The sequence below is a fragment of the Mustela nivalis genome (genome assembly GCF_964662115.1).
Source record: "Mustela nivalis genome assembly, chromosome: 18".
NCBI lineage: Eukaryota > Metazoa > Chordata > Mammalia > Carnivora > Mustelidae > Mustela > Mustela nivalis.
In genome coordinates this window covers 4,114,886-4,133,926 of record NC_139037.1, presented here as the reverse complement: position 1 = coordinate 4,133,926, position 19,041 = coordinate 4,114,886, and the positions used below count along the sequence as shown (strand labels likewise).

At 58.9% G+C, this 19,041-nt stretch overlaps 1 protein-coding gene and 2 long non-coding RNA genes across 5 annotated transcripts in view; 1 reads left to right on the top strand and 2 right to left on the bottom strand.

The window, feature by feature from the left end:
- ATP2C2 (ATPase secretory pathway Ca2+ transporting 2) overlaps positions 1-16,841 on the top strand; it is a 56,882-nt gene extending 40,041 nt beyond the window's left edge. Inside the window, exons 11-27 of one of the 3 annotated variants that reach the window (XR_014305875.1) lie at positions 309-375; positions 3,240-3,364; positions 3,456-3,553; positions 4,239-4,340; positions 5,076-5,165; positions 5,829-5,930; positions 7,877-8,033; positions 8,640-8,810; positions 9,497-9,594; positions 9,694-9,744; positions 10,658-10,824; positions 11,971-12,039; positions 12,130-12,246; positions 13,405-13,552; positions 14,826-14,988; positions 15,064-15,205; positions 16,489-16,841. Coding sequence is in view for 2 of the 3 variants with exons in the window: in XM_082712037.1 (XP_082568163.1) it covers positions 309-375; positions 3,240-3,364; positions 3,456-3,553; positions 4,239-4,340; positions 5,076-5,165; positions 5,829-5,930; positions 7,877-8,033; positions 8,640-8,810; positions 9,497-9,594; positions 9,694-9,744; positions 10,658-10,824; positions 11,971-12,039; positions 12,130-12,246; positions 13,405-13,552; positions 14,890-14,988; positions 15,064-15,205; positions 16,489-16,607 (1,922 nt within the window). In the remaining variant the exon portion in view is untranslated. Of the gene's footprint in view, positions 1-308; positions 376-3,239; positions 3,365-3,455; positions 3,554-4,238; positions 4,341-5,075; positions 5,166-5,828; positions 5,931-7,876; positions 8,034-8,639; positions 8,811-9,496; positions 9,595-9,693; positions 9,745-10,657; positions 10,825-11,970; positions 12,040-12,129; positions 12,247-13,404; positions 13,553-14,825; positions 14,989-15,063; positions 15,206-15,478 lie in introns of all 3 variants that reach the window. The other 2 variants (XM_082712037.1, XM_082712038.1) reach the window with 2 other exon arrangements.
- On the bottom strand, positions 7,030-10,658 carry LOC309853698. Its single transcript, XR_014305883.1, has 2 exons — positions 10,328-10,658; positions 7,030-10,009 (listed from the first exon to the last, which is right to left on the bottom strand). It is a non-coding gene; the product is annotated as an uncharacterized lncRNA (long non-coding RNA).
- LOC309853695 lies at positions 16,488-17,475 on the bottom strand. The gene is made up of 2 exons (XR_014305880.1): positions 17,381-17,475; positions 16,488-17,288 (listed from the first exon to the last, which is right to left on the bottom strand). It is a non-coding gene; the product is annotated as an uncharacterized lncRNA (long non-coding RNA).
- Between the last annotated feature and the right edge of the window lie 1,566 nt (positions 17,476-19,041).

Here is a 19,041-nt window from a genome sequence, read left to right as displayed (position 1 = left end):
AAACATCCCGAGAGGAATTAACCGGTGGATGGCTGATCATTTCCTTCTTGAACTTGAACTGGCTTGGTCCTTGCCTAAAAAGCGGAAGCATTCTTTCCGGCAGAGGGGCCGGTCTTGAAGGGAAACAGGAGAGCGGGTCTGATACTTGTCTGTGCCCACATTCCCGAACTCTTCTCAGGGACGGCGTTTGAAACACAGTTGCATGTCTGAGGATATACACACAGGTGCGTGTGTGTGCGTGTGCGTGCGTGTGTGTGCCTGTGTGCATGTATACGCGTGCGCACACAGACTTCTTGTCTCTTTCCCAGGCTTGATCATGCTCACCGGCTGGCTGCAGGGCAAGCCGCTCCTCAGCATGTTCACGATCGGGGTCAGGTAAGGGCGCTGCGCCGGCCTGCTCTCGCCAGGGCGGCGGGGAAGGTGGGCAGGTGGGGGAGCGGGACCCCGGCCCGGGGTTCGTCGGGAGCCAAATCCGAGTTTGCGGGCTGGCGGGGAAAGTACGTGCGAACGGGTCCTTCTTGGGCGCATTCCGTCCCCATCTTAGAAACCGTGGGAACTTCTATGAGTCAAGACAACTATCTAGTATTTCCAAGTAAATAACAGAAAAGGCCCCCGTCCTGCCCGCCCTCCCAGGGCCATCTGCTGGTCCCTCCTGGTTCCCGGTCTCCACGCCCCGCCCCCTCACTTCTCCCACTAGATCCGTGGCGGGCTGGCCATTCAGAGGAAATTTCCTCTGTCTGTTTCCCTTGTGACTTTGAAAAGATGAAGATTCTTAGTGGCGTCAGCTGCTCAAAGTCCCTGGGTCAGAAGGTAGAAACAGCTAGAGAGCTAGTGAGGAAGAGATTCTGGAAAAGAAATAACACGAGAATTGTTCTTTCAAACACTTTATCCTAATTCCCTCGGCCTCAGGTGACATCCGAGATGATCCAAAGTATACTCGCTTTTCCGGGTCCGTGCTAATCTTTATTAGTTTGTGGATTAATTTTTTATTATTATGCAAGCATCCAAGTACACGCAGGAAGGCCCTGCCCACACCATATGGGGGGAAGGTCCTCGTCCCAGCCCTCTGCAAATGTTTGCTCAGCCAGTCTTGTCCGCCTGTGCCATAAAACCTAGGAAGCCTTCTTGCTGTCCCCATAGAAACTGGGCACAGTCCCTTGACCAAATTCAGTAATCTTGGTTCATATAACTTGCCCTTGAATGCTCCATTGTTTCTGGAGAAGAGGGCCACCGTTCACATACCGTGTTTCTTTGATTCTAAGATGCGCTTTCTTTTTTCACACTTTAACGTCTCTGAGGTCAGACTGCTTCTTACAAACGAGGAGATAAGAGAGCACCATGTGCCTAATTAATTGGCAGCATTTTTCACTTTCTGAGCGGTGCACAGATAATGGTGCCCTTGACCATCCGCATGTCTTAGCTTTTATGAAGTAGGACAGCCACGTGGGATGCGGCCAGGCTTTCTGACGCTGACACAAGCCCGTGGAGCACTCGCCGTGCACGGACGGGGCCGTTGCGGCTCAGCCCCTGGCTGTATGTGCGTGGGCGTTTCTCGTGTTTTTGTGCTTTGTAGATCTTGCATTTTTCACAACATCAAGGTCTGTAGTACACTTCTGTTGAGCACATCCACTGGACCATTTTCCCCAAGAGAATTAGGTCATTTCACATCTCTGTGTCGTATTTTGGTAACTCTCATAATATTGGAAAGTTTCTCATTGTTATTTTTTTATGGTGACCCGTGATCAGTGACAGGGTGTACTGACAGCCCGGCTGATCGTCAGCATTTTTTAGCAATGAAGTATTTCTAAGTTAGATGACACACGTTGGTTTGTTTTTTTTTTAATTTTACTTATTTATTTGACAGAGAGAGATTACAAGTAGGCAGAGAGAGAGGGGAGGAAACAGGCTCCCTGCTGAGCAGAGAACCCGATGGGGGGGGCTCGATCCCAGGACCCTGAGATCATGACCTGAGCCGAAGGCAGCGGCTTGACCCACTGAGCCACCCAGGCGCCCACACACGTTGGGTTTTTAGACACGGCGGTCTTGCACACTTGATAGAGGGCAGTACCGTGTAAACATAACGTTTATGTGCACTGGGGACCAAAAGTTTCGTTTACTTGCTTTGTTGGGATGGTCGTTTTATGGCAGGGGGCTGGAACTGAACCCGTGGAACCAGGGGTGTGCCTGAATTCACTCTTCCCTGTTTGTCCAGCAAATATTTGCTGAGTGCCTACCGGGCTTTGCTGGATGTCCTGGTGCAGAGGGTGAGCCGTGGTGGGTGTGGCTGGTGGCGCTCCCCCACGGCTCTGCACCGAGGCACCAAACCTCTCCAGTCTGGCCCCAAACCTCTTCTGCCTCCCCCACTGGCCCAAAGTCTGTTGGGAGCCCCACACCAGCCCTTTGACTCATCCACGCCTGCGGGTGTGGATTGGGGAACCAGTCTACCATGAAGTTCTGGAGCCAGATTTGAGGCAAAAAGAACCCCTCCTTAACGTCCCGTCATCTGTCGACACACTGCCCACGAGAAGGGAGCCACCCTCTTTACCCCCATTCAAAGTCCCGAGAGAGAATCTCACTGATCCGGCTGGGGTCACGTGTTGTCTTCTGAGCCAGTCAGCCCTGGCAATGGGAGGGTGTGGTCTCACGGTACAGAAAGACTTGGAGGAATAATAATGAACAGGCACCCAAACAGCTTTGCTACAATAGTCAAAGGCACAGCTTTGTCACCATCTCCTTCAACCTTGATTTCCTTGTCTGGCTCCCTTACCAGGAAGTGTCCAAACAACTAGACCAGTGAAAAGTGAAATTCAGGGGACTCAGAGAGGACCTCTTGAACCAAAAAATTCCACTTCCCACTTACTAATTCTGGAAATTCCTTTCAAAGGATCCAAAGACCTTTCTCCTTAATAAATGACAGTAATTTAAGTGCACAAGTGCTTAAAGGGGCAAAACAACTGAGAGGCTAATTTATGCTAAAGTGTGAATGTCTGATAGGGGAGGCCCATTCCCAGGAGCAGGGTTTTGCCACAGGAGAACTCAGAGCCATGGATGCCGGGGGAGACAGGTGCATCATGGAATTGGGAACAGAGACCAGAGGGGGACACTGGGGACATGCCTCACTGACACTGGGGACACTGGGGACATGCCTCACTGGGTCAAACTGTTGGCGACCCCAGCTGGGATTCATGTCATCCTTCAGTGCTTATGTTAAAGGTGACCCGTCTGGCCTTTTGATCCAGCCTGGCTGTGGCTGCCATTCCCGAGGGTCTGCCCATCGTTGTCACGGTTACACTGGTCCTGGGAGTGCTGCGGATGGCCAAGAAGCGTGTCATCGTGAAGAAGTTACCCATCGTGGAGACGCTGGGTGAGGAACTCCACTGGCTGGGATCTTGTATATGGGATGGAAGGGGTAGCGGTTCGGCCCTGGTGTTTGACCTGGGGTTGTCTCGTGCTAGGTTGCTGCAATGTCATCTGTTCAGATAAGACAGGGACTCTGACCGCCAATGAGATGACCGTCACCCAGCTGGTAACATCTGATGGGCTCCATGCTGAGGTGAGCCCCGGGCCGCCGTGCACAGTGCCAGACAGACCTTTTCCTTCCTAAAAGTACAGGGAACCTTCTAGGAAGCAATAAGGAAGAAACAAAAATGAGTTACTGTACAGTTTCCTTGCTACCAACGGCAGCAAGGACTATGACCGAGTTAAGGGAGCCAGCTTTATTTTGGGCCATTGTCTGGTAATAATAAGCTCATTATGTACTGCAGATGCAAAGAAACATTTGCCCGTAACTGCCTGCGATAAATGGACCATGATGGTCCCTTTTGGGTTTTTCCAGTCTCTCCCCTGTGGCTCTGGCACAGTTGTAAGCTCCCTGAACATGCCGTTTTGTGTCCTGCAGAACATGCAGGCAAAGGTGTCCGCAGAGCTCGGCTGGCTGGCTGCCACGCCCTTCGGTTTACCTGTCGTCTGTCGTGGCTCCCTTGGTGCCCCGCGTCCCGGGGCCACGGGGTCCTGTCAGATCTCGGGGGCTGCAAAGGCTTATGTATCCCCCCCTGGCTGCCAGGGCAGGTTGGCCGCCCTCTGTTGGTGCACGTGCTGGGGACAGCTTCATGCCTAACGTCTTGTTTGTGCGTAGGATTCTGTCCCTGGGGTGGGTCTCCCAGGAGAGAGATGATGGGACAATGGGGGGGGGGTCTTACCACACACGGTGACATTGTCCTTGTGGCCTCACCCTGCAGGTCAGCGGAGTCGGATATAACGGCGACGGCTCCGTCCGTCTCTTACCCTCAAAGGAAGTCCTGACGCGATTCAGCAACGTCTCGGTGGGGAGGTTAGTGGAGGTGAGTGTCAGCGACCCCGCGGCGGTAACACGCCGTGAAGAGGAGCGGACGGGAGAGGGCCACCTGGGTCTGGGTGATGCCGGGGCCACTCCAGGGGACAGGTGTCCCAGTAACAGGTGAGGACGTGAGGGGAGCAGCGAGCTAGAGCCTCTGTCCTCCTCCCGGCCTGCGGGAGGGGCTTCCCTGGGACGCCTGCCTGGAGAGGGTGCCCACCCACGGTGCGACAGCCAGCCTCGGCTCGTCGCTCATCAGAGCAGTATCGGCCGCCTCGTGCCCGCATGCCCATGCCGGGTGCCCTCCGGCCTGAATCCAGACGGGCTCGTAGAGTGAAGAGAGCGGCCCGGGTCGTGCAGTGAGGGAGGGAGCCGGGGTCCACCCTCCACGCTCTCCTTGTGTTTATTTCCGGTTTTTTTTTTTTTTAATCATTTTTGGTTGAAACATCAAGTTCTGCAGCACAGATTTCACCCCCTTGAAATGTAGGGTCAGTGGTTTTAGTCCCTTCTCGAAGCGCCTTACGAGGGCCTCGTGACGACCAGCCCCCAGCGTTCAGTGAAGATTGACAGTGGAAGGGTGGGGACTCTGATGTATTTTGAAGAGTAAACCCTGTCCCTTGCCCCCAGGTCAGCCCCGCCCCCAAAATGGGTCCAGCCTTCAGCGTGTGACTGAGCCCAGGACCCCAAGGGGTGCCAGGTCCCAATCCGAACTACAGACATTCAGAAACCCCCCTCCTTTCAGGCAGGCTGCGTGGCCAACAACGCCGTCATCAGAAAGAACGCGGTGATGGGACAGCCCACGGAAGGCGCCCTGATCGCGCTGGCCATGAAGGTAGGGGCCTCTGACCGTCTGCGCCGCGAGTTCTTGCACTTGGGGCTGAACTAGACAGAATTCGAGCTCATGTCTGAGCAGATGAGGAATGGGGAAGCTTAGTAGTAACAGGAGAGAGTGGCCCCAAACGTCCTCAGGCAGTCACTGACATGCCCTGTGGCTCTGGAACATTCTCTGGGCCACCCTTCCTGGCAATCCCTGTGCCCCATGGCTCAGACCCCAGGGAGGTGCTGGGGGGACAAACAGGAGTGCAAGGCACCTCTTGGGCCCCAAGCCCCCCTCCAGGAAGACCCCTTCCGATGAGTGCCTGACTGATTGCAGGGCTCCGAGGTCAGACCCCGGGTCTGTGAAATGCCCCCATGGAGCGCCCAGTGCCTCGGGCAGAACGGCTGTCCCCGCTCCCGAAGGGGTGGGCAGTGCGGCGGGACACCAGAAACTGTCCCCAAAGACCAAGCTGGTTCTGTCCCTGAGTGAGAGAAACGAGACCTTTCTTCTCCCAATGGGACATTTCATTTGAAAGCAAGTGGCCCTTCCCTGTGAGCGCAGTGCTTGGATTCTCCCCTGCAGGTCACGGCCCAAATCATGACTAATTTAAGGGGCCGGAGCTTTGCATAGAGACGCGTTTAGCATGACTCACCGGAAGCCCGTGTGTTACCCTCCTAGATGGACTTGAGTGATATTAAAGATTCATACGTGAGGAAAAAAGAGATTCCATTCAGTTCGGAGCAGAAATGGATGGCAGCACGATGCAGCCGCAAGAACGAGGTGAGTTGGCTTCTCTGCCCCTGCCCGCCCGCCCTCCCACACCCCAAAGAAAGGAGAATGGAGGCGCCAGGGAGAGAGTTGAAGCTCCCAGCTTCTACCAAGTCTGAAATCCGAGACTGGTGACTGCAAGTAGAGCTTTATCGTGGGCTCTCCGAGATCTTTTCCTGGAACAGTAGTTCTCCAAGTGGGGGCTCCTGGGCCACCAGGATCCCCTGGGAATTCGTGTAAAATGCAGATTCTCAGGATCCACCCAGAACCTTAGAGTCAGAAGTATCAGGCGTCCAGGGCACCCTGGGTGGTCCCCAGGTTGAGCGTTTGACTCTGGGTTTTGGCTCAGATCGTGATCTCAAGGTCATGAGATCGAGCCCCCATGTTGGGCTCTGAGCCCCCATGGCGTCTGCTTGAGATTCTTTCCCCTCCCTCTCCATCCCCCTCTGCACCTACCCAAGCTCGCAATCTACACACACACACACACACACACACACTCTCTCTCTCTCTCTCTCTTTAAAAAGATCGGGTGTAGAGCCAGGAACCTGTGTTTGCGGGGCATTTGGACGAACGCTCCCACTGCTAATAGTGACCCCCTTGCTAACTTGGGGGTCCTTTTTCCACACCCTGGTGCTGAGTTCTTTACAGGTACAAGCACCTTTGATCGTCACCAGGTAGGGACAGTCTTTCCTTCCGGAAGGGGGATCAGGAGGTGCGTCCCAGCACCCAGCACGGTTGGCATCACATGTGTGCACATGGACGTGCGTGTGTGCGCCCCTGCTCTGAGTGACCTGAGCATCCACAGACCCCTCACGGCTCTCCCGGCGTGGGGACGACAGCCGACTTCTTTTCCCCCTTTTTTTCTTTTTTAACCTTCTGCAGCTTTTCAGATTTTCAGATAAAAGGCTTTGGGATTTGTTTTTCCCCCCTAAGTTTTCAGTATCATCTTCCACCTTTTTCTCCAGCCCTTTACGCCTCTCCTGCACTTTCCAGAACCTTCACATTTTGCTCTTGGGAGACTCCTCTGTTGTTCAGGGTGGGGGGCGGCATGGCCAGCGCATTCCAGGCCCTTGCTGTGAGCAGACGGGCACGTGACTCCTTCCCGCTTAAAAAGGGTTATGGATTTTTTAAATGCTTTAATGCCTTCAAATCTTCTTTTTTCTCCCCAAAGACAACGGTATTATAATCTCATTGAAATAAATGAAGGAAGTGCGACTTTAAAAACTGAGAGGTCCTTACACTCTGCTCCTCTCTCCTGACCCGTCACCCCCCCCAGCAGTCCGGGATGGAATGTTCCAGGTCCTAAAAGGGCGCACAGCACCATAAGGGGTGCTGACCCCAGGTCATGCTGGAGATCGTGTTTGTAATTTGCTGTTTCCCCCCTACGGTGAGGTCTCAGACAGCTTCCCGTATCCGTTCACGAGAGCCCTTTCCGGCCCGGCATCGGCATGCAGGCTCTGTGCCCACACGGGGGACAGAGTCACCCACAGTGGCACCGCGCCTTCTGCGCCGAGCTACCACCCACGGCCGCCAGAGCTGAAGTCCGCAGAGGACGGTTGGGGTTTGTTCGGGTCCCTTTAGTGAGCCCCGTGCGGCAGCGAACAGAACAGGAACCACACCCGCCGTTAAGCAGAGACACCAGCGCGCAGTCCCCGACGCAGGGGTGTGACGGTGCCTGGGCTACGGGCAGTTCACGAAATGCCCGGGATGCCGTCCTGACATCGGCAGGGGATGTCAGAGAGGAGGGTGCGGGTCAAAGATCCGCCTGGATCCTGCCGCGGGCGGGTGGTGTCCCATGGCCGGGTTTTCCCCTCATTTATCGAGCCGGTCCGGTGCTGCGCCCGTGAGCAGGGTGCTCCGCGAGGAACAGCCCCGCCGGCAGCCTCTCCGCGGGCACGAGGGGCCGGTCACCGAGAGCCGAGGCATCCGATGACAGGGGCTTTCTTTTCTTTCCCCAGGACCAGGAGGACATTTACTTCATGAAGGGGGCCTTGGAAGAGGTGGTGAACTCCTGCAGCACGTACAACCACGGCGGCATCCCTCTGCCGCTGACCCCCCAGCAGCGGGCCTTCTACCAGCAGCAGGAGAAGGAGATGGGCACCCTCGGCCTGCGCGGTCAGTACCTCAGTCCCCAGCCCCGAGATTTCAGTTCAAGGGCGACACTAACGCAGGGTTCTTGGTAAGGGGAGGGAGCAGGACGGCCGTCGGGCGGGCGGTGCCGGGAGTGAAGCAAGCGAGGAGCGAATGGGCCAACGAGAAACGGGCGGGGCGGGCGGCTCTCACAGGCCCCGCTGCAGAGCACGGGTGCTCAGGAGTCAGCAGCCGGAGCCTGTCACCCGCAGTGCCCTCCTGCACATGTCCTGCCCCTGCAGCCGCTCCCCGAAAAGGGCCGACAGCGAGAGCAGAGACCAGAAGAGCTGCTGGGATGTGCCGCGGCAGGCACCCCCGCTCACGGCTCTCCTTCCGGCCTCTCTCGCACTGGGGCGAGGCTGGGCTGGATGCCCCCAGCGGACAAAAGTCTCACTTTCTGCGGGTCGGGTTGTCTCTGTTTCTGTCTCGGGGCCAGCGGTGCACAGCTGCTGCCCCGCGTGGGCCGGCCGAGCGTGGGGGAGCCCCGCACAGGCGAGGCGGATCTGGGACGCAGAGGAGCCGGGCTGACGGGGGACTTCGCGGTCCCCTTGGCCCCCTGTGGACCTTCTGTGCCTCTTGGTCTCTCCTCAGTGCTGGCCCTGGCTTCTGGGCCCGAGCTGGGGAGCCTGACTTTTCTGGGGCTCGTCGGCATCATCGACCCTCCGAGGGCTGGCGTGAAGGAGGCTGTGCGTTTGCTCTGCCAGTCGGGCGTGTCGGTGAAGATGATCACGGGCGACGGGCTGGAGACCGCCTCCGCCATAGGTCAGTGGGCCGGGCAGGGGCGCGTCCGGTCGGCGCACAGTGACCGTGAGCTTCGAGGACCAGCGCTCCACCTTCAGAGGACTGGCCCTAAAACGGGGGCCGGTCCTCTGAAGGGGAGAGCCTTTGTGTCCACTGTCAACGTCCTGCGGCCCGGGGGCTTTCGTCCTCGAGCTCACGTCCCCACCCAGGCAGCGTCATTCCTGTGTTCACTTCTGGGGTGGCTTCTGCCACCAGCCCTGAGACCTTGGCAAGTCACTGAGCCACTGACCTCCAGGCTCTTCGCCTGCAGAGGGCCAGCCACACCCTTCCTGTCACTACACTTGCTGCCGGAATGAGGGTCACACCTTGCTGTGCTCCCCGCTCGGTCTCAAGGCCCCCAGCCTGTGAAAAGATCAGAGTCCAGAATCAGACAAAACCACATCTGGTTCCAGCATCACGCATCGCCCACTCCGCAACCTTGGGGAAGCCCCTTCCCTCCCTTTCCTTGGCTTTAAAGCGGGGAGCACAAGCCCTCTGTTGCCGGTTAATTCCGTGTGACACGGCATGTGTGTGGTGGGCGGCAGCCGTCACTCTGTGTGGCCCAGGCAGGGATGGGGGTCAGGCAGGTGCCTACGGGGGGGGGGGGGCGCACGGGAACAGCCTCGGGCTTGGGAGGCAGCGCTCAGACGGCTTCTCCGCCCCCGCAGGAAGGAACATCGGCCTGTGCAACGGGAAGCTGAAGGCCATGTCCGGGGCCGAGGTGGAGAATATGGAGCAGGAAGAGCTGGCTGAGTGCGTCGGGAAGGTGCGGTCCTCCCGGGGTCGGGGGGTCTCGCTGGGGGGAGGAGGGAGAGTTTTAGCTCCAAGGTCACGGACTCTCTGCTCTTCTGTGCCTCGTACCCAGGTGTCTGTCTTCTTCAGGACCAGCCCGAAGCACAAGCTCAAAATCATAAAGGTGAGCTGGGAGCCTCGTGGGTCCGTCAGGGCCAGTCCAGGACGGTGGCAGGGGCTCTGCTCCGGGTGGTCCGGGGCCCAAGCTGGCGGGAGCCTCGGCGGTCCCCAAACCGGGGTAGGAGCACAGGGGGACCTTGGCCACGTACACCAAAAACAGGAGCCGGAACGGGGTTGTGCAGAGAGAAAGGAAAAGCAGCTGGTCTCTGTTAGCCGAGCGATCTTTGGCCTTATTCTTGTTAGTTACCTCCAGGCCTCAGTTTCCCCATCTGTAAACGGGGGGGAGGGGGTCGTATGAATGACATCAGCTGGTAACAAGGCCGGTGAGAGGAACAGAGGGGCCAGGCCGTGGAGCGCCCAGCACAGGGCCCGGCCCGCAGCGGGTGCCCAGCAGAGCGGACACGGTCTCCTGCCCGCGCAGGGAGGGGGCCCCCACCGCAGCCCTGGCCTCCTGCATGTGCGCTTCCGAAGATGTGCTCTGTGGCCTGGGCTGTTTGATCCTCGATGCTCTTGATGGGGGGGCGGGTGTAGTTCTAGGGAGCAAGTCTGCACGCGTGGTATTCCTAAGAGCAAACATGAAGACTTACTGGCTGCCACGTGGTTTCAGGGGAAAGCGGTGGACCCATCTTTGTTAGTGGAGAGGGAGCCCGACACCGGCCGTCGCAGTGTGGCTCTCACAGAGGAGGGACGGTTGTCCCCACTCTGCAGATGGAGAAGCGGAGTCTGAGAGGTTCGGGGCCTGCCGAGCTCCCGCAGTGCCAGCTCCCCAGGGTGCCGGCATGTCTGGGACTCAGAGTCCGGCCAGCTGACTCCAGAGGGGCCCCTGCTGGTGGCCGTGCAGAGGGAGAGGCAGAGCATCCAAAGGGGAGGGAGGTTCTGGCAGGGCTGCAGCCTCCACTTGCCTCTTTTTTCCAAAGGCTTTGCAGGAATGCGGGGCGATCGTGGCCATGACAGGGGACGGGGTGAATGACGCTGTCGCCCTCAAGTCTGCGGACATCGGGATCGCCATGGGGCGGACGGGGACAGACGTTAGCAAAGAGGCCGCCAACATGGTCCTGGTGAACGATGACTTCTCAGCCATCATGTGAGTTGTCCGCAGGTGGGGTTTTTAGGGGCAGAAACGCACGGCGTAACCAGCTGCCCACCCCGGGGCTCCGTCGTGCCAGGGAGACGGCTGTCCCGGCTCACACAGCACCCGGGGCCGGGGGTGCTGCAGACACAGGCGAGCGAACCCTTTTGTAGCCCGAGGGTGCGGCGGAGGGAAAGCCAGGACCAGGCGCTCGCAGACAGAGGCGCGTGCCCGTGTGGTCGCTGCCGCACCGTTTGGGGGACATCCTAGACCGCCCTGGCTGCCAACAGCGAGAGCGGGAGCACGCGGAGGCCAGCCCCGGCGATGCTCACCCCGTAGAGCTCAATGTGGGGTTGGAGTCTGGGGTCGTGCTCGTGCGGACACGGACGCCTCAGGCGCGCAGGAGCTCCGGCTGCCAGACGGCCGAGCACCTGTTTTCTTCACCTTTTTTGTTTCCTTAAAAAACAGTTGCTGCCCTCTAGATCGAATTTTGATTTGTTCTAATGAAGTCTTCCCTTCTAAGTAAACTGAAGTCACTGGGGGCGGGAGAAAATACCACGGATGTGAACAAAGACTGAAGTTGGCTGTGATTTCGGACTTTGCAGAAGGATCTTTTCTTTACAAACGGATTCTCCGCAGCAGTCCTCAGTGTCCTTCCCCCGGGGTGCGGCGGGGTGGGGGGGGGGGGGGTCCACAAGATGCAGTTAATAAGTAAAGCTGTCATTTTAACTTTTGCAAAAAACTTTAGTAGAAAAAAAGATTGGGCAGTTTTCTGCATTCATGCCTCAAGAGCGTTTTTTTAAAGGACTTCTGCAGAGTTTTCTAGATGACTTTTCAGCTTCCCAATTCTCCCCCTGGCCGCGCCCCAGCAGCTCAGGAGCAGGTCTGGGTTTGGTTGGTTTTGCTGTGCCTCTTGTGGGACTCCCCGAGGTGGGTTTGTTGCTTCAAGAGTCCCAAGCTCCAGGTGGGCGGGAGAGTAAGCCGGTTTGGGGGCAGAAGGGGGCATCGCGGCTCACGGTCCAGTCCCCAGCGCCTGCTGGTGCCAACAGGACATCGTCGTCCTGCGCGGGCATGGCCTCGAGCAGCGCAACAGGAAGGGACACCCGAGCATGAGGCCGCCCCCGCCGACACCACCGTGAATAAATGCTCTCTCTCTCGCAGGAGTGCAGTGGAGGAAGGCAAAGGGATTTTTCACAACATCAAAAACTTCGTCCGGTTCCAGCTGAGCACGTAAGTCAAGGCCTGCAGCTCCCAGTGGCGGCAGGTGCTGCGCACGCATCTGGCGAGCCGCCATCGACCTGCCCGCATGTGTCCCCGCAGGAGCATCTCGGCCTTGAGCCTCATCACTCTGTCCACCGTGTGCAACCTGCCCAGCCCCCTCAACGCCATGCAGATCCTGTGGATCAACATCATCATGGACGGGCCACCGGCACAGAGGTGAGGCGCCAGGCGGGCGGCCAGAACTGCACCCCGGAGTGTGGGTGCAGCCACTGTCCCCAGGAGTCCCAGAGAAGCTGACTGCGGTGCAGGGGAGGAAGCATCTGTCTGGGCAGCCAGGGTCCGTGAGGGATGCTCCTGCGCAGCTCCAAGGCTCTGTGCCTCTCGTGAGGTCACCACCTCCCAGAAGTCCTCCCTGATTACCCTAACAGCAGCCTCCTGGCTCTGAGTCACTGTACCCTGCTTTGTTTTTCCCCGGAGGAGAAAATATACATGTATGTCCTTGTCCTTGCTTATCTGATTCCGATCCAGCTCCCCTTGGACAAGGTTTGTGATGTTGTTCTGTCAGTCTCCCCGGCTCCTAGAATGGACTTGGCACACAGCAGCTGGTCAGCGAGTTGCTGGCTGGCTGAGAAGGGAGCGTTAGGCGGGCTGAAAGGGGCAGAAGGACCAGCTCTGCACACAGCGTGTCGTTCCATCGGACTGCATCTGACACGCGCTCCATTACCCACGCTCACTCGGCGTCCCCGATGACAGCTGCTTGCGGCAACAGCCCTACTCAGTCCCCCTGGGGCCAGCAGTGAGGGGGGCCCCCAGCCCACTTACTCCTCAGTGCCCCCCGCACTGCCTCCTGCTGGTCTAGCCCCAATACCGCTGTTTCACAGTCCCCGGGAGGCAGGGGTCCCTCCGTCACTGGGGGCTCTGCGGTGGGCAGGGCCTGGAGCCCATTTCTCCAGCCCACTGGGGCGTCCCCTTGTGATGGACGTTACCTGAGCACGAGAGGGGACCTGGGGTGGTTCCAGGACCGTGGTGTGGCTGGTTCTGGTGGGGGGAGGCTTCCTTCACGGTGCTCAGGGATGGTGAAGGGAAGGGCTGCCCGTGGGGCCCAGGCTGGGGGCGAGGTCACCGTGGAAGGGGCTGGCTGTTAGGGAAGGGACAGAGCACGTGAAGAGAGGCTCATGTGAGCGCGGGACCGGCCCGGGCTTGGGTGGACGGCCTGGAGGGGCTGGGCCCCCCGACCCCCGACCCCCGACCTCTCAGCCGGTGGTGCCTGGGGAGCTGGCCAGGGGGCCTGGAAGGTTCGGCCTCTGCCTGGCTGGCTGAAGTGTCCGCTTCTCAGTGGTTTACGTCCGGGCGCCCGTGTCGTGTTCCGAGCAGCTTGGGGGTAGAGCCCGTGGACAGAGACGCCCTCCAGCAGCCGCCGCGGAACGTCAAGGACACCATCCTCAGCAGAGCCCTCATCCTCAAGACCCTGCTGTCGGCGGCCGTCATCATCAGCGGGACACTCTTTATCTTCTGGAAAGAGGTGAGGCCGGTCCTCATGGACTCACTAAGCCACTATTGGCTAAGCCGCAGATGGGGGAGACTCGGGCCGTGGGTGTGGACGGTCCCTGCCCGGCCGTGGGGCTCAGCCTCCGACGGGAGACACGCGTATGCGTACAGGGGGCCGTCCTGGAGGGAAGGCAGGGGATCAGGACCCCACTTTGAGGGGTGGTGGGCAGGTGGAGGGACAGGAGGCCGCCCAGGCATGCGCCAGAAATGAGAGTTTATTCTAAATGGGACCTGAGGTGCTATTCCGTCCTGGAAACAATGTGCCATTTCCTAGGAAGCAAGGACTGGATGTTTGTTCCCTGAGATGATCACTTGTGGGAACTTACCGGTCCCCTTTTGGTGCAGTGCTCTGACTGGGGAACCAGGAAGGTGCCACATGCACCAAGGGGCATGGGCCACTGGGTCCCCACAGATTCTCAGTTTTTCTGAGCCTTGCCCCCAGAGGAACAGCCTTGTTTTTCCCCAAATTCTCACCTGCCACGGAAGGTGGGAATTCTCTACTCATGCAGCCTGTGTGCGCCCCCTGGCGGGGAAGGGGACCCAGGCCCTCCCGGACTCACACGTGATCCTGAGCACAGGGTCCCCAACAGCAGCCTCCACCGCTCCAGAGACACAGACTCCTGGGTGCCCACCAGGACTGCGGAGTCAGGCTCTAACTCGCCACACCCGCCCCCGGCCCCTGGCCCCCACAGGGTCATTTGCTGGACCAAGACTCTGTGCAAAGCCCAAGCAGGACGGCCTCTTCACCCCCTCCCCTGGGCAGGGGGAAGTTTGGGCGCGAACATGAGTCCTTCTCACCTGCGGCTCCAGGCCTGGCCCGGAGGTGTCCGGCCCGGAGGTGTCAAGGGGAGGGAGCTCTGTCTCACGTCCGTCCGAGCAGCCACACCAGAGCCAGGACCATCCCCTGCCTTCCTCTGGGACCTTCTGCTCCGTGGGTGTGGCTGTAGCAATGTCCCCTCCATGCTGCAGGGTCACCTGCTGAGGAAGGAACATTCCCTTTATCTGTGCAAGGTTTCAGCTCGGGTGTGGGGAGCAGCCCAGGTTCCTGAGGACGGGCTGCTGGCTCCTCCAGCGGCTGGGGCTGGCTTGGGCGGGGGGCGGGTCTGAGCCACGTGTCCCCTGTAACAGCAGCTGCCTCCAGCCCAAGGGGGAGGTCCTGGTCAGTTCCCAAGAAAGCTGCTCACGGCTGCTTGTCGGGGGGGATCGGGCCCACCTGGAGCTGCTGCAGCCTCTGGCTCTTGGTGAAGGTCGAGTTCGCTGTGGGAAGCACACGGCCTTCCCGGACGCCCTCTTCCCGTGCCTGTGTTCCAGACCCCCGCAGACAAGGCCGGCACCCCACGTGCCACCACCATGACCTTCACCTGCTTTGTGTTCTTCGACCTCTTCAACGCCTTGACCTGCCGCTCTCAGGTGAGCCCCGAGCTGGGCTGTTCTCAGTGGGCTGTTCTCAGTGGGAAGCGCTGATGTGTCCTCCCCCTCCTGCAGACCAAGCTGATAGCTGAGATCGGTTTTCTCCGGAACCGCATGTTCCTGTACTCGGTGCTGGGGTCCGTTCTGGGGCAGCTGGCCGTGATCTACATCCCGCCCCTGCAGAAGGTCTTCCAGACGGAGAACCTGGGCGCTCTCGGTGCGTGGCCGCGAGGACGGGTCTGCGGGGGCCAGCACCTGTCCCCGCCCCCATCTGCCTGCACACTCGGGGGCCCGAGGGGGAGGGTGACAGAATACTGAGGGAACCAGAATACTGAGGGACCTCCCCGGTGAGGACCACCGATGGCAGGAGGGGACGTGGCCTCCTGGCCCCTTGTCCCCAGGTGGGCAGCTCCGAGCACACACGGCAGAGACAGCAAGGGCGGGGGGCTGCGCCACGGTGGGCGAGTCTGGGCTCCATGTGCCCCCACAGGCAGTGGGCCGGTGTGTCTCGGACGCCCACTCACCTCACGACAGGGAGCAAGTCGCCTAGTAGCTCCTTCTGGAAAAGACAGGAACTGAGGCCCACGGCTGTCCCCCACCTGAGCACACCTGTCCTGGCCTCCGCCCAGGCCGACCGCAGGTCCAAGCTCTCTGTTAGACGCCCAGAGTGACCTGTGCGCCTCTGCCTGCAGCTGAGGTGACTGTGAGCACAAACGGGAAGAGGGGACAGTCAGGAGGAGGAGGTTTGAGCTGTGGCTTTGACACATCCCTGGGTCAGGACATAGGTCAGAGGTGGGGGACGCGAGAGCCCTGGACCCCTTGGGCCAGACTGGGGACCGTCTGCTCGCTTTTCCCCAAAATCTAACAGCAGGGTCCATGTGGGTCCCCGCCGAGTGCCCTACAGCTACAGCCAAGAAGAACTTTAATGGCTGGTCCTCCCTGCAGGGAACTAAGTCAGCTTTACCAAAGCTAAAGGCTGGGGTGTGGTTGGTAGGGCCCCATGTTTGTGCTGAGTTATTGGCAACAGGGACCCAGGGAAGGTTCGGGCAGTAAGACACCGTGGGGACAGGGGCGGCTCTAGGGACTGACCCACTGGAACGAGTCAGGGTGGGCCGCCCGGGGAGCCCGGAGCCAGGGTTGGGGGGTCTGTCCTCAGGACGGCGGGGAGGAGGGTCAGGGTCCTCTGCCAGCTCGGGTGGGTGCCACACCCCGGCCCCAGCCCGGGACCACCTGGAAGGACCAGGCGGTCCGCGTGGAGCTGGCTCTGCCACGTGTAGGACCCCGGGCTGAAGCCATGGGCTCCCAGGAAGGGAAGGGTCTGGTCCTCGACTCCCCGGGTCCCCCCCCTCACTTCTGGGGTCCGCTGTGACTGAAGACAAAAAGGGAGGGAGAGGCACTCCGGGCTGAGGCTCCTGTGAGCTGGCAGCGCCCCTTTGGGGCAGAGGCCCGCGGCAGGGGTTCAACCCGTGCTGACTCCTGTCTTCCCCCCCTCGCCGGCAGATTTGCTGCTTTTAACCGGACTGGCCTCGTCTGTGTTCATCGTGTCCGAGCTCCTCAAACTCTGTGAAAAATTCTTCTGCAGAGCCAGGAAAGCCCAGACTCACCCAGATCACATCTAGGGGACCCGGCTGTGCGAAATCCTAAATCATCTCTAGTGGACGGGACTGTGGCCCTTCCCCCGGCCCCTCGCCAGAGGGCCGCTGCCAGGACACGGAGCGCCGGGCCTCTCCCTCGGCCCTGCAGCTCGGCCGGCCCGGGCCTGCGTCCGACCCCATCTCTACCCCCGGGACGGGCCCCGAGCAGAGCGCCCGGAAACAGCTCGCTATTTATTAAATCGCGGTGATTTGTATGAACCACGGCTGCCTCCAGAGTGTGTTCCCGCAGCTCCCGGGTGAGGAAGATCAGGGGTCCAGCCCCGGGGCCGGAGCGTCTGGTCGCCCGAGGGCCACCACCACTCCATCACCTCAACCCTCAGGAGGGGGATCTGAGGCATTTTGTAGAGGCTGCGCCCACGCCTGGTCCACCTTCTCCCTCCGCAGCCGGACGGGGAATCTGATGCCACTTCTGGAAACCCACAAAGCCTGTTTTTCATGACCACGTCCGGGGTGACCCACGGTCCCTCTCTGAGCGGCATGAACCAGACCCATTCTTTGAAGGGGAACAGTGAAGGGCCTTTACCTCCAGCCCCGGGACCCGGAGCGCCTCCCAGCTGCCTGAGGACGAGCCCCAGGACCTTTGGTAAAGACGGTGGATTGGGGAGGGCGGGAGCCAGGCAGGAAGCGGCCACGGAGGAGCAGGGCCTGTGAAAGGAGCCACAGCTGTCCCCAGCAGCCCCGCCGCCAGCTATTAGGGAGAGGGAGGGACACAGCCCTGTCGGAAGAGGCCGGCCCACCTGCTGTAAGGGCTGCAGCTCCGGAGCGCGCCCACAGGGACTCCTTCCTTCTCGGACATCCCAGGCCTTTCTCTTACGTCTTCAACTGGTCAGAGGAGAGTCACCACGTTCTGGAGGCCACCACTGTGATCCAGAGCCGACGAACTGTAATGTGGAGCACCCCTAAAAAATCTCACGGGAACAGCTTGACTGGTGCTTGGTCAAAGAGCTGGGCACCAGAGCCTGCGCAAATAGAGAAAAGTAACCGGCTGCCTGGGGTGGTAACGCCTGGGCCAGAGCAGGGGAGGGAGGTCAGAGTGGACCCCTGCAGCTCCCAGGCAAAGTTCAGATTCCTTAGAAGGAAGATGCATGGCCTGGGGTCACTATCCTCCCCCAACCCTGCCGTGACCCCCACTAGTGACACCAGAGCTAAATGGGGAGACGCACAGGTGCCATCCCACCGCCAAGATGATCGAGGGCGCGGCCTGGAGAGGAAGGCATTCAGGCAGGGGTGATGGCCACCCAGCAGCTGCCCAGCCTTGCTAACTCCTGAGCAGGGCAGGCTGACTCTGGCCACCCCCACAGCCTGGGGCTCACCAGGGTCGGATTCAGGGGCCCCTCCTAGCACCGTGTTGCCCCTTAAATCATCAAAAAGAACCGGAGTTGACCGAGACTTGCAGTAACAGCTCAAAAGGTACTCTTAGTCTTTACTCCTATCCAGAAATCCCTCAATAACATGCCGTACAGAACAGCCCCCGGTAGACTGTCCACGTAAAAGAGAAAATAGTAACTACTACTACCACCAGGGACAGGTGAAATCTTGCTACCTAAGACCCCAACTGTGGACTCTAAAGTAAAATGCATCAATCAGATTACATGCAACTGTAAGTCGTCTTTTCACCAAAATGCTGCAGACCTGAACACCTTTGAAGCAACTGAGCTTGACTCCCATTTCTAGAACACGTACCCATCGGCAGCAGAGGGACAGTGACCAAAATAAAAACAGGAAACAGCAGAAAGCAGGGGAGTCCAAGATTTTTGATTTTGGACAAAAATCCTATCAAAAGCTAGTTCCTCGAAGATACCAAAAGAATGGCCAGTCTTACTAGAGGGTTAGCCAAAGGAAAAAGACAGATGGCTCATGTTGGGAAGGACGTGGCTGATCACGACAGTTCCCTGAAGATACTCCAGCAGGAATCCTGAGACCCTCAGGCACAGAAATTCAACAGGTTAAATAAAGCAATTCCGTGAAAACCACGGAGGACTGCAACACGTTACTATGCAGTGATCTGATCAGTCCCCAGACTTCTAAGGTCAGCGACGTAGTTTAAACCGTTCCCCCAAAAAGGAAATCTTGTAACACTGGACACCAATCCAAAAGCAAGTTAATGAAGAAAACATCATCATTTCAATAAATGGCCTTGGAACACCGAGAAAGCCACCCTCGACTCAAGCCTCCTGCCTTCCACAAAAATGAACTCAAAGTGAGCCCCAGATGAAAACCCAGAAGAAAAAGAGGGAAAAAGTCTTTGGGATCTAGGATTCGGCAGAGTTCGTAGACATGACCCCATGAGACCATCCCTAAAAGATAAGAGAAACAGTAAATCTGTCGTAGTGGAATTACTGGGTCCCGTGGTGATTCTAGTTTTAACTTTCCGAGGAACCAATGAAAATGAAAAAAC